Source organism: Schistosoma mansoni, chromosome 2 (genome assembly GCF_000237925.1).
Source record: "Schistosoma mansoni strain Puerto Rico chromosome 2, complete genome".
Classification (NCBI taxonomy): domain Eukaryota; kingdom Metazoa; phylum Platyhelminthes; class Trematoda; order Strigeidida; family Schistosomatidae; genus Schistosoma; species Schistosoma mansoni.
In genome coordinates this window covers 11276402-11290540 of record NC_031496.1, presented here as the reverse complement: position 1 = coordinate 11290540, position 14139 = coordinate 11276402, and the positions used below count along the sequence as shown (strand labels likewise).

At 32.8% G+C, this 14139-nt stretch overlaps 1 protein-coding gene and 1 non-coding gene across 2 annotated transcripts in view; one reads left to right on the top strand and one right to left on the bottom strand.

Annotated features, from left to right (window-relative positions):
* Positions 1-1512: 1512 nt before the first annotated feature.
* The window catches only part of Smp_146620 (putative voltage-gated potassium channel), a gene marked incomplete at both ends in the record, with an annotated part of 30146 nt that continues 17519 nt past the window's right edge, over positions 1513-14139 (bottom strand). The window contains 5 exons of the mRNA XM_018795668.1: positions 1513-1559; positions 2097-2530; positions 4868-5319; positions 7234-7430; positions 11073-11325. Coding sequence (XP_018649958.1) covers positions 1513-1559; positions 2097-2530; positions 4868-5319; positions 7234-7430; positions 11073-11325 — 1383 coding nt within the window. The remainder of the gene's footprint in view (positions 1560-2096; positions 2531-4867; positions 5320-7233; positions 7431-11072; positions 11326-14139) is intronic.
* On the top strand, positions 6974-7045 carry Smp_tRNA_02159_Pseudo_TCG.1.1. The gene has a single exon. It is a non-coding gene (tRNA).

Below are 14139 nucleotides of genomic sequence, written 5' to 3'. Positions count from 1 at the left end.
GTTCTACACCAAGATAAACAACTGTTCTGTGAAGTTTTGCTTTGTATTCGTTTCATAACGTGTAGCATCAGTTTCTATGTTAAGCCCACATAGCTTATTCCAGCTTTCGGATGAACCAATTTATTCATTCTGCTTGAGTCACTTTTTTGATCTTGTTAATTATTCGCTTATCAACTATACAATACTTGTTATTATATCTCTGTAAAAAAATGACAGAACATATGCTCTCAGTTAACCTCAGTACATCTAAACCACAGTTCTTATTGTTGCTATATAACTCTTATACACTTTTTTCAATTCAAGTTCATTAAATAGGTACTTTAATTTCAAACAGTTCCTCATTCATGTTTATCTCAACTGTGAAATCCCAAAAGAAATGAAATTTTCATTATCTACTCATTGAAATTCTTCAACAGCATTCATTACGAAGAATTTCTCTAACTTTTCAATCATTTCAATTATTAATTTTAGTGTTTTTATAAATAAGGATGGAAATAATTTATGAACACCCGGCTATTTCACAACTCTTATGTACAATTATAACAGTAATAATTACATAAAATTTAGATGAATCTTGTAAAATTTACTCGCAACAACAAATACAGGAGAAGACGATCAGTGTAGCAGCAGCCCCAGTAGCAGTAAGTTTCAACATACACAAATGGAAAAGCAAGATTCTCCGATACAACACAACATACACTGATCAAATCACACTTGATGGAGAAGCTTTGGTGGATGCAAAAACTTTAACATATCTGGGCAGCATCATTGACGAACGCGGTGGAACTGATGCAGATGTGAAGATGCAGATCAGCAAAGCAAGAGAAGCATATCTACCACTGAAGAACATCTGGAACTCAAAACAAATATCAGTCATCACCAAAGTCAGACATTTTTTCAATACAAGTGTCACGATAGTCCTACTGTATGGGGCAGAAACTTGGAGAATTACGTAAGCCATCATTCAGAAGATGCAAGTGTTTATTGACAGCTGTCTACGCAAAATACTTCGGATCCGTTGGCCAAACACTATCAGCAACAACCTACTGTGGCAGAGAACAAACCAGATTCCAGTGGAGGAAGAAATCAGGAAGAAGCACTGGTAATGGATAGCACACATATTGAGGAAAGCACCCAACTGAGTCTCAAGGCAAGCCCTCGATTGGAATCCTCAAGACTCAAGTGGAAGAGGAAGATCAAAGGACACATTACACCGAGAAATGAAAACAGACGAGAAGAATGAACAAGAGTTGTATAGAACTAGAAAGGAAAGCTGAGGAGAGAGTGGGTTGTAAAATACTGTTTGGTGGCCTATTCTTCATTGGGCGTCATAGGGGTAAGTAAATAAGTTGTAAAATCTACCATGAAAAATCTTTTCAAAAAAAGAAACAACTCATTCACACTTTATTAAAATATATTTCATTTTTACAATGATTTCCATGGAATATATTTTGTCAAGATTAAATACTGTATATCAAACGAAAAACAATCCCTTCTTTGTAAATACAATCTTTATAGTGTTTCTTTTTTTTCTTTTCTTTGATTATGTAATACATAAACTGATACATAAATGTGATTGGATGTTTTCAAAAAACAATTTTTCATTACTTAGTGATATCTCTTGTTTTAATATGTTTTTTTTTGGGGGGGGGGTGGAAATAGAAAATATTACAAATATCAACTTTTTTCACTCATTTCTGTTTATACATAATACTGATTGAACTATACTTTCTCAAGTGTGTTTGTTTAATGATTAAAAATAAAAACCCCATGAGATTCAACTTGGCTCAAGACAGCTAAATGAATATGGTTTATGACTAGTGAAGTTTCAAAGTTCAATAGTTCCATAGAATGATTATATTATTTAACTGCTAACTAACTGCTAACGAGGCATGGCGACTTGGGCCGATGCATATGTGTGCCAGGTCCAACGTTGTAGCTGACATTTAACTGAACATGTTTTTATTTGATACATATCTTGGAGATATGATTATTTGTTGTACTACCAGTGTTATTATTATTATTCTTACTATTATTATTATTAGTTGATATGAGTGTATTCGGTTGTGAATGATCAATTTTTGGCTCAGTTATACTTGTATTAGTGAGATTATGGAAAGTATTACGTAACTCAACAATTTGTCCTTCTAAACTATCTAATCGTTTAACAATTTCATTTATTTGTTGACTAAGTTTTATATGAAATTTATCAAAACATTTCTCAATGTTTAATTCAATTCTATGCAAATCTTGACATGGTATACTTGGTGTTAGATTAGTAGAATTAATTGTAGATATTGTATTTATTGATGATGTATATGATGTCAATGTTTGTGTCGAAACGATTATAGGATTTTGATCCGAAGTTAGTGATACAACTGTGGTAACTGGTGTAGATGTGAAATTTTGATCATCTGGAAATTTTGTAGGCAGCTGAATTTCTGACAAATTTTTTGCTTGTGTTGACGGTAAACGGCTTGAGTCTTCATTTGGTTCTTCATTTAAATTATGTAATGGTGGTTGTGTTGCTCTAATAATAAAGAATAAAATTTGACAAGATAATTATTTATAGATGGATTCTACTTAGGCTCATGGTGAGCATTATTCGAAAGTTGTTAACTAAGACAAAACATTGTTCTAGTGTATCATGATTTCAGGTGACATCGCTGAGTAATGGCGTTCAGATTTCGATTTTGTAGTTCATTTGTTAACTTTCAACATTACAACCAATATAAAATAAAGTTAAATAATAGACAATAATCAAGTACAGTCATATGTGAAGAAGGAAGTGAAGAGTGTAATGTAATGATGAAGAATAATCATAGATTGCTAGTAAGTTACTAACCAAAATCTCTGTTTATGTATAAAGATTGAGAATGAGGTGACAGATTATCACTTATTCTGTAAAAAAGAAAACTTGTATATTTCTTTTATTTAGAGGACAGTAAAAACGCCACTGACTGGAATTCTAGCCACCATCAAATAATAGACTTGAAGACTAGCGTTGTTGAACGTCAAAATCACTCAGGTAGCAGTACATACATGTACAAGACTGCCGATTTCATATTTACAGATGACCACTGTACAGATAAACAGCCCCACATTTTATATTGTTAGATTCTATGATGTGTTCAGATGGTTTCTTAGTTAAAACCTATGAGTTTTCGTAGCCAGAAGGAACTAAATAATCATTTGTTCAAGTCATATCATTTACCCATACCATATATGATGACTTATCTGGCAATAACATGACAGGGTGATATAGTTATAATGAATCAACAAGAACTAAATTACCTCACATTATCATTAGTAGAAGAGTATGTATTTAAAACATTACTCTTCAAAGATTCAATCTAAGTTATTATTACCGTAGAAACAATTCGTTCACTAATGAGTCAAAATATTTTTTTCAATGTGTTGTCGGATTGCTACTCACAAAATCTAATTGGTTCATAAGGGCGATCAACGATGGAATCATAAATGATTACTCTTTCAAGCAATCTATTATGTATCGAACTGGCCTATCTTCATTTCGTATAATATTGTTGATCAGAATCTTCATTCTGACAGATTTTTAAAAATTATTTGTTAGTGTTTGTAACCATCAGTACAGTTCTATAGATCAAAACAAAATTTTACGGATGATAAAAATTTAGAACATCACGTCAAATATCACCAAACTACAGATGGTTTCGGACACACACTGCATATAATAACTACCATGAATGAATAAACCCCAAGAAGCTAAATTCACAAGATTTTTCTGACATGAGACAAATGTTTCTCCTAGTGTAACCGTACTGGTAAGAAAATTTGTTTGTCATAATGATGTGTTGGTAGTTGCTGTTTAGGAACTCAGAATTAATATAGTTTTATTAAGCCTATATATAACAAGAGTTGTCTGGAGACTGTATTTTTCGTTAGCTAGTGATCAACATTACTTGACAAAGTGTCTCTTAGAAATCTTATTTCTGGAGCTAATTTGTTAGACCGATAAGGATAACACGTTGGTGAACTAATTCATCACGTCAAAGCTTAATTTGGTAACCGTTCCAATCCCATGCTGCTATTTACAACACATATAAGCGAACAAACCATCCAGCAAACCATCCAGCTCAGAGAACAAACCCACGTCAAAATCACCCACCTGAACTACAAATCTTTTCCACCATCTCAGAACAATACTGTTTTTTATCATGATATTGTTCCCTTATATATTGTTTTAATTTACTATTTCAATCAATCCATCCCTTAATAAAACTGCTAAAATATTAAACAGTGTAGGAGATACGATCAAACACAAAATACCTAAACTCCTGACTTTTGTTATTTTAATTAAGAGAGTGTAATAGTGAAAACGTTTGATGTAATTATATTCTAAACTTTATAGGTGTTAATAGATTTTAGAATTTCTTGGAGTATAATATCAGGTAACATCCACCATATCTTTTGATTGGTTTAACTGGTGGCTCCAATGCTGGGATTCTTTTATCTTTCATTACCTTGATATATTCCAACTTAACAGATGTCAACAAACTTTAATAATAAGCAGTATAAATTTAACCCGAAATATGATGTCTCTTACCAGTAAGTGAAACATTCGTTAAAATTAATAATTCGTAATCACTATAAGTAGAAATTCCTCTGTTAATTCCATCAGTTCGCCTGCTTAGTGGTAGTGACCATTAGGAAGGAATCTACCGAACATTTTGTAACCTTTTAAGTGGTACATTATGTAGCTACTTATATTTTTAAACTTTTTAAGAATATTTTTGATCATTTGAAAATTATTTCCTAAATGGTTATTTCCCTTTATATTACAACTTATAATTGACCTTGGAGAAAATTATTATTTTATTCAACTTACTTAGAAATAAGACGGGCCCATTTTCTTGCAGGGTTTTGACCTTTCAGTGAACTAGCTGTAACAACTGGAGGTTCTGATTGTGGTTGTAAATCAATAGAATTTTTGTGAGTTACTTTAACAGGACTCGATAATGGAGTTGTAATTTTAGGATCATTATGAGTACCTGGTAGTGGGGATTTACAAATTGAGCCTGGTTTATCAGCAGTACTATTGGCCATTATATCAGAAATACTTGAATTTTCAAATTCTGAACCATCTAATGATGTATTATATGAAACTATTGTACCTAAATACTGCCTAGAAGATAAATCTCCAACTTGACTTGATCGACGAAATCTAGAGATTAATTTTCTTACTGGATGATTTGCTGGTAATGAACTCAATGGTGGCTCTTTATTTCTCATTGAAAGTTCCATTTCACGTCTTACATCAGACAACTTTCGAAATATCACCTAGAATAAACAGAAAAAAAATTTATATTTGGTAGTTAGCTATTCTATCACAGAAGTCAATATCATTTAATTATAGCATGCCTAAGAACAAATAGCAGGTTTATTGTTTATGTCTGAGACTGTTGCAAATGACCGTAAAAAAGATTTTTGCAATCTTCCAATGAACATGACAACAATAAACCACTGAGTTGCATTCGAAGTATTTTTGGGTTTAAGTCCAATCAACTTGTTATTCACAAAATAATCGTTCATTATCATTGATTAGTAACTGGGTTATCGGCAGAGCTGATTTCTCGTGTTTCAAAAATCGTTCTGAAGTTAGTCATTTGTAAATATGAAATTATCAGATGATTTACACAAATCTAGGATTTAAGAAAAAGTATGTAACGTCAGGTTCAGTTACCGAAAAGTATTTAGCTAACTATTGGATTTGAATTGTGATGACTTCATTTCAACCATGACATTAAAAACTCAATATAATGTATATTGCTTTTTACTTTCATTAGGCCTCACAATAGATATACTATAGACATTACTAGTTAAAATAGGTAAAAATGCTTTTGTTGATTAATAATTAATTAATGTGAATAGATATAGACACCAAGAAAAATAGCTAACAATGATCATTACAATCCCCAAAAGAAAGATACTTTATTGATAACAGCCATATGAATATTTCATAGAATATATTAAAGAAAATCTCCAAGAAATCATCTATTCAATTAATGAAACATTTCTGTCTTAAACTTAAATGATGATAGATTGAAAAAATCGATGTACACTGTAATCTAAACCATAGATGTAAAACATCGGTCTCTGCGTATTTTTTCACGATTTTCAATCATTTCAAGTGTTTTTATAAGTCATATTTCATTAACCTACAGCATATGTCTAATCAAGCTAGCGCATCCACGATCCCGCCTCGCGGGATTCGGACCCAGGCCCGGGATCATGGATGCGCACTGCTGTGTAGTACCACAATAGGACGAAACGGCCGTCCAGTGCTTCCAGGTTTTACATGGTGGTTTAGCTTCAATGGACTCATGATCTCAACTATATAAAAAACTACTAAAATCCCCACAAACCCCCCTTCTGATACATCATGATGAATTTGTACAACGAGTTAATATAAACTTAGTGTAAAATCGACATAAAACTGAAGACCAATGCAACAATTCAACATATTATTATAATCTAATTACCGATTTTGTACGTCTTCATATAATCAATTATGAACCGTACACTAGTTTGGTCTACTAACTAACACCTTGAAACTTACTATTCCCCAACACTTTATGTTTCAATTTCAATTTTTACAACATTAGCATTTATCACAACAACGGTAAATAACCTAAATGATTTGTGATGGCTTTTGTTTACAACTATTATTTCACACTATACACATTATTCCAAACAAATACTTTAGTCATACTTGTTCGAAACAATGTACATTAAATAATGAAACAAAGTCACTTTTTCAAAACAACAACTATATATATCCATTTGGTGTTGTATACTTGTATCTTCTCATTGTTATTTAGGACTGCAATTGATCAGTCTCTTGTTGGCATATGTGCACCCTGTGGGAAGATACAAGTATACAACACCAAGTGAATATATCTTCACACCATTGCACAAGCAGGTGGCTATCAGGACTCATTAGCTAAGTGGATAACGCGATGGCGTTCGAAGCGAACGGTACTGGGTTCAAGTCCCAGATTGAACATCAACTCTGAAATGCAGGTACGTCCAGCTGACGAAACCCAAATAGGACGAAACGCACTTCCTGGATTCCAGTACTAGTCACTATCCATTTCTGCTAACAACTATGTATATTTTAAAAAACACTGGGCAAATGTCTCATCAAAAAATGAAATATAAGTTTACAGGACTATAAACCAACATAAAACTTACTCTATTGCATAAATTATAAGTTAACTCTAAATTTCTTGTAAAACTATTTGCAAATGCATGATAGAAGTTTAAAACGACTCGTAGACGATCTAATCGTATTGTATGCAAAGTACAATAAGTCAGCGCTCGAACACTAGCTGCCGCTGGTACTGACACTGTATTCTTCCATAATGGATCACCAAAAACATCACCTTTCCCTTTAAAACAGAAAATAATATTACAAGAATTATGATATGTTTAAAATTATCTGAAGTTACATAAAGACCTATGATAAGTCAAGAATAATAAAAAATTTATTGTTTTGATGTTTAGATGAACGCTGTAACTAGTTAAGAAGATCTAATTTTAAATAGTTGAGAGTTATCATTAGGATAAATGACATTTGAATATTAAATGGAACCAATAGCTTTCAGAAGATTTTTTTTAGTAAAGATATAAAATACTACTCAATTTGCAATTCATCGGTTATATTTATTGAGTTGTAACTCTATCAAAGTAGTGAACATTAAGGGAAATGAATATGCTTCTTAACTAACTATGCTGCTTAGGTTTAGTAGATAATAAAATGCTTGAAAATAGGATATTGTTTAATGCTAGGTCTGTATTTCACAAAGCACTTCTGTGCACTTCGCTATAATCAAATAGAATATTGCTTTAAAACATAAATTGTTCCTACCAGTTTATATACAACTTTGATTAGAGTGACTGTAATCCTTGTTCTACAGATACCCACTGAAAAGGTTATGTAACACTAACTTATTGGAATTCGCCCGCAAATGCCCTGGTACAGCCAAGAGTGGGGACAGCCTGCTCTCCCTCTCGAAATGCTCTCACATGGCCACGAGTATATAGCCTCTGCCACACAAGTCCTACTCACTGCTTTCTCGTGGCAGGGGTGTTGTTTACGAAATTGAGAGGATGAAATGCGAATGACCGGCGCTTTAACCGGGTTGGTTGACACTGCGAGTCCACCTAGTGGAGTTGGAAAACCCTGATTCCAAACAAATGGTGCACATCGGCTCCAGTATCCTGAGGGAACAAATGGCGTATGAACCAATTGTTGGTCACCGGCTACCATGGAACTGCATCCCCTCACGATGCTCCACTGCCTTGTGGATCATATCTTTAGGTCAAAGGCTCCGGGTGTGGCCTCCTAAGAAAACCACTTGCTTCAGTTTGGGCACCCGGGCAATATCATAACCCTCACACAAATCGAATAAGATTTGTGCGGTGCACATGTATCTGGTGCTTCCTTGTACCAATATTTATGTGTTTAAATAAATAATAAATATTGGAAATCATAGCTATTGTTAAATGTCCTAACTTTTTTGTGATAAGAGTAAAAATTAGCCCACCATTGTTTAAGCTTCAAACTTAAACACGTCACTATATTTCCCATTTGTAACAGTATTTCGATTTGCATACTATATTTAGGTTCTACTGAGGATGGGAGAATAAAATGAAATTTTTTCCGAATAGTTGTTAATTATCTGGCAAACTATATGATATTGGTTAAACATTTTAAATGAAAATATATGATGCCCTTAATCCTCTGATATAGTCAGTCACTTGTCTAGAGATTCTATCCTTTAGCAACTATTTATTTGTGATTTTAGCCTCATTTATGCAGGTAGGTTAGAATTTCTCTCTTTCCAGTCATTCTATTCGTTTGTCGGTCATTTATTCTTTCATAGCAAACTAATAACTCAACCAAAGCTAGAATTTTATCTGTTCAACACCAAAGGTAGTAATTTATATCTACTTAATAAAAAAATAATTAATAAATAATTTTGTATTCACTTAACAACCATTAAAACTAACATTCTACTCAATAAATACACAGACAATACAGTTTCCTACCAACATTTTAATAAGAAACCAATGAAACTACACCATATTGTAATTTGCCATAGTAATCTTCATATATTTCACTTAACACGATGCTTTCATTATATTAATATAACAGAAACTATGATTTTGATGGAGTTTTGTTCTCTGAGCTGGATGGTTTAGTCATGAAGCTTTGATCATGATGATGTCGTTCAGAAGAACGATGAAAGCTCCACGACCTAGCCATCCAGCTCATAGAATAAAACGTCATCAAAATCATCCATCTGAGCTACAAATCTTCTCCAACATCTCAGAAACTATGACAAAAGTTTTATTCAATGAATACTGGATCAATCTATCAAAAGACAACTCTACAGCAGCTGTTTATTAGTTTAAGCATTCAACTACCCAAAATAAAACTGTAGTAAAATAATTCTACTTCTCTTGTTTGGATAGTATCTATATGGTACCATTAGGTATGATATACAGTGTAGTTAAAGGTAGATGACATTATTCTATGTTTGGTAAACTATATACATTATCACTAGCTAATATCACTGAGAAAGTATACAGTTTCACAGATCACTATACACGTAATACAATCGATTTAGTAATGCGGAGAGAATTATTTTAGATGTCATAACTACTTTTGTTAATGCAATTATTGTTTAGAATGAACAATCTCGAATTACAACTAATGAGAAGGAAGTCAACACTAATTAATCTGAAATTTTTTTACCATGACTTATTCAGCGGTAACCCTATTCACAGAATTTTACTTCCTTTTTACGATATTTTGAGTGAATGACAATTACCCACTTTAAAATATTCCAAACACTATGTTCATTGATATATATTGAGTAAACTTGAAGTATTTTGATTGGTTATACTGAGTTTAAAGCAAATAGGTTTATCAGAAAAAACAACTGATGTTTTTACTCTAGTTAGCGGAACAGGAAAAGAATAGGATAGAATAGTTTCATTCATAATATTGAAATTGGAGTAGCATAACTTATTACCAGAGACATTGTAAGTGTCACTTAGTATAATTGTTCCTAATTCTGAATGAAACAGGAATGCTACATTTAGTAGGCAGTGAAAGGGTTAGTGAAAATAATGCCTGTAGCAAAAAATCATCCGCTGTTATATAGTGTGTGACAACTTATACTTTTTAAATATACTGTAGTGTTGAAGACAGTTAAATGCTGAACAAGTTTGATGGAGAAATTTAAATCATTTATTTCTTAGTCTAAACAATTTATAGTCATTTGTTTAAAGAATATAGATTTAAAGAACTTGACTTATCAGGCCACAGAATAAGGTACGTTTTTTATCATGGACTAAAAATCAACTGGAGAAAAATGAAAACATTGGAGCATTTAATTCGTTGAGATTAATCAGTGATGAGAGTTTTTAATTTTTAAAATTTGGCTGCAGAATGCCATATTTGGTTAGTTTTTTTAACCAATCTACTGTGAGAGAACAAATCAGGTTTTAGATCAAGAGAAATTCAGGAAAGGATGTTGGACAGGAAATAATCACACTGCAACACGAGGCAAGAGCTAACTTGGAATCCTGAGGGGAAACAGAAAAGCGGAAGGCCGAAGAACACACTACGTCGATAATTGGAAGCAGACATGAAAAGGATGAATAGTAATTGGAAACAACTGGGAAGGATTGCCCAGGACAATGCTGGTTGGAGGATACTGGTGGGCAGCCCGTGCTTCTCTTCGAGGGATAACAGGCGTAAATAAGTACGTAGGTATGCTGTTGTTTGATCCGTGGATTATAATTTTATATCCCCAATATTTGGATTCCACTTGATATATAATATAATGTGACCTTTACCCAGTGTAACCATTATCATTTGCCTCTATTGATGTTTATGTCTTTACAGAATATGCTTTTACATCAAAAACTACATTGACTGCAAAATTATTTGATAACAAATATTGAATTATTTTTATACAATAAATACTTAATATGAAAAGATACCGTATAGTTCTTACCGAGTATCGCTATCACTTCATCATCTTGCAATACTTCTAAAGTACCACTTGCTATAAAACATAATTGATCAACACTTTCACCTTGATGACAGATTAAATCACCTGGTGCTGTATGCAATGTTTGAAAGTTAACAGCTAATGAACGTCGACAACCATCACTTGCTAAACGAAATGCAGCATGACTATTGAATACACAACGATTTAAATGAACAGAAATATCTGCTTGCATATCTTTTGGACAATAGTTTAATACCTTAAAATAGTTAGAATGTAAATATAACAATCTAATGTAATGTATATTTGAACATTAGAGTAAATGACTGCTTTTATTAGAAAGTATAGTGCATTGATGATGATAAAATTATCAAATGGATAGATATATAAAAAATAACACAAAGCACAGTGTGTATCTTCAGCTTATTTAGATGTCTCTCTTTTAACAGAAAATATTAATACTAAAATGAATTAAACTTTCCTGTAGATTTTAATCGTTCTTATGTCTACAACACTCATCTTTATTGGTCCTTTAGTACTCTTTGCCTAAATGAATCTACTTATATGTGGTTATCTATTTGTAGTTGATCAAATTCTAATTTCTCCAAATTAGACGGTATTTTTCTCAGCCTAGTTGTAGTAGCTCAACATCTTGAAAAATGTCTTAACTAACATTTTCTTTTCTTGAGGAGACAAGAAGCTGTCCGGATCGCCAACTGATATATTTTGATCAGAAGAGGGTTTGTAGAGATTTTAATAGTTTTATAGTTGAAATCATGAAAATGGAAAGTATTGGATTTGAATCTCATGAGGCGAGATCGTGGATGCACCCTGCTGAGGAGTCCCACAATAAAACGAAACGGCCGTTCAGTGCTCCCAGGTTTTCCATGGTGATCTAGCTTCAATTGACTCATAATATATTTTTATCGTTCCTTTTCTTAATTTATGATATAATTAGGCTATCATCTGCGCTGTAGTGTTTAATCATTCTCTACTCCAAAAGTTATATGTTTCATTATTTTATTGTATAAATTATGTTGAATGATATTGTCATTTCGTGCTATAATCTCTAATACTAACTCATGATTTCCAATCAAAGTATACATAATATAGTTACTTTGCTAGTCAGCACTATAATGGGCCAGATGATAAATAACTTTACACTGTTAAAAGATTTTTAGTAAAAATATATTTACATATGTTCTCTGTTTAACATAGCTTAGTTGTTAAATGGATTTACGGCTTCAGACTATGTGATATACCAAACTAAATATCATTATTTTTGGGACTCACTTGAAGTTAATGTGCTAACTTTAATGAAACTGTTGATTTACAAATGATAAACAGCATAAAACTATAGTTATTTGCATTCGTTAAACTTTATTTTACAGTTGAAATCATAAGTCAATTAAAGCTAGACCACCATTGAAAACCTGGAAGCACTTGATGGCTGTTTCGTCCTGTTGTGGGACTCCTCAGCAGTGTGCATCCACGATCCCGCCTCGCGAGATTCGAACCTGAAGTTCTGGTGAGAAGCAGTGACCAGTGGAGTTTAACCACATCTGTTAGGATATATCAACTCACTGAAGACAATTGTGAACGGTTGCTCAACTTCGTGGATTAGTTGAAGTTAGACATTAATATCATCGGATGCCGGCTCGGTGATCTAGTAGTTAAGCGCTCTGGCGTGAGAATGGTAGGTCCTGGGTTCAAATTTCGCAAGGCGGGATCGTGGATGATTTCAACTATGAAATTACTGAAATCTCCACAAAAGCCCCTTCTGATAAACTTTATTTGTTACAACAAAACACTGTAACTAAGATGAACAGAAAATGAGAAGAAAAAATAATTAGTTACTATCCAATTTCATATATTTATCGATGATTAAATGTTTGTTTGTCCTTTTTGTCATGCATAGTTTTGTTAGATCAGCTTTTTTTAAGTTAAATTGCTTGTTTGCTTGTCAGTATTCACATTGACTAAATTCAGATATATGTGGAATAAATTTGAAAAGATTTTGAATAGTTTACATAAACAGTAGTCAACTCTAATAATAAATCATTCTATTCAAAGTTGATGTATAGGTTTTGTACTATCGCTGAATACCATGCTAATATATTATATTATATAAATTATATTGGTATTGTATGCTATTTAGATCATCAAACTAGTGGGATTTGGTTTATATTATATTACTAATAAAGTTTAATATATTACTTAGAAATGCCTGATTGTCGTTTAAATCATCTTTTCAAGTAACTAATATAGTAAAACCTTATCTATTATTATTAAGGTAAACTATTTAAATTTCAATCACTGAGATTATTTCAAAAATAATTTCCCTGAAAAATATCTTCTACATACCCGTAGACCAATTTCTGTCATGCTATTCGTTCAAATATTGACTAACATTTATATATATATAAGTTATATAATATACCCTTGTGAGCCAGGGTAATTTTGCATTGGTTTTCAGGAAAACCAGACACCATACAGACTTTCACGTGACAACCCAAACAGTACAGTTCAATCCCGTTTAACAGGAGAGCCAGACGTTGCCCAGGTTTAATCCGAGCAGTACAGCTCAATCTCGCCCCACAGGAGAATCAGACACTATATGGGCTTCAACGCTATAATCTGAACAGTACAGCTCAATCCTGTGGCGCAACCACACAGCTACTAAGCACCCTAGTGGACCATTCGCACCATTCATATACACATTCAAATCACATGTATAACTATTCTGATCAGTAATCGCATAAATCAATTATGCACAGCATGAACAGGTCAAAGTTGACCCATTCCACTTACACGACAGTCAAACTCATTAATTTTAGCAATGGCGATATGCCTTACAATACTGCAATGACAATAGCCTTTGAGAACAATGAAAAGTAACCAACAGTATGAATGAAATCGGTTAACCAGCAAACCAACTTTTCACATGAACAGTCAGTATAACGTGCCAAGGTAATTCCCAGCCATCCACAATGTCAGTGGCGAACCTCCAGTCTCACATAAGACCTTCAGCTCCACATGGCAATATATATCATATACATATACCATAAATTAT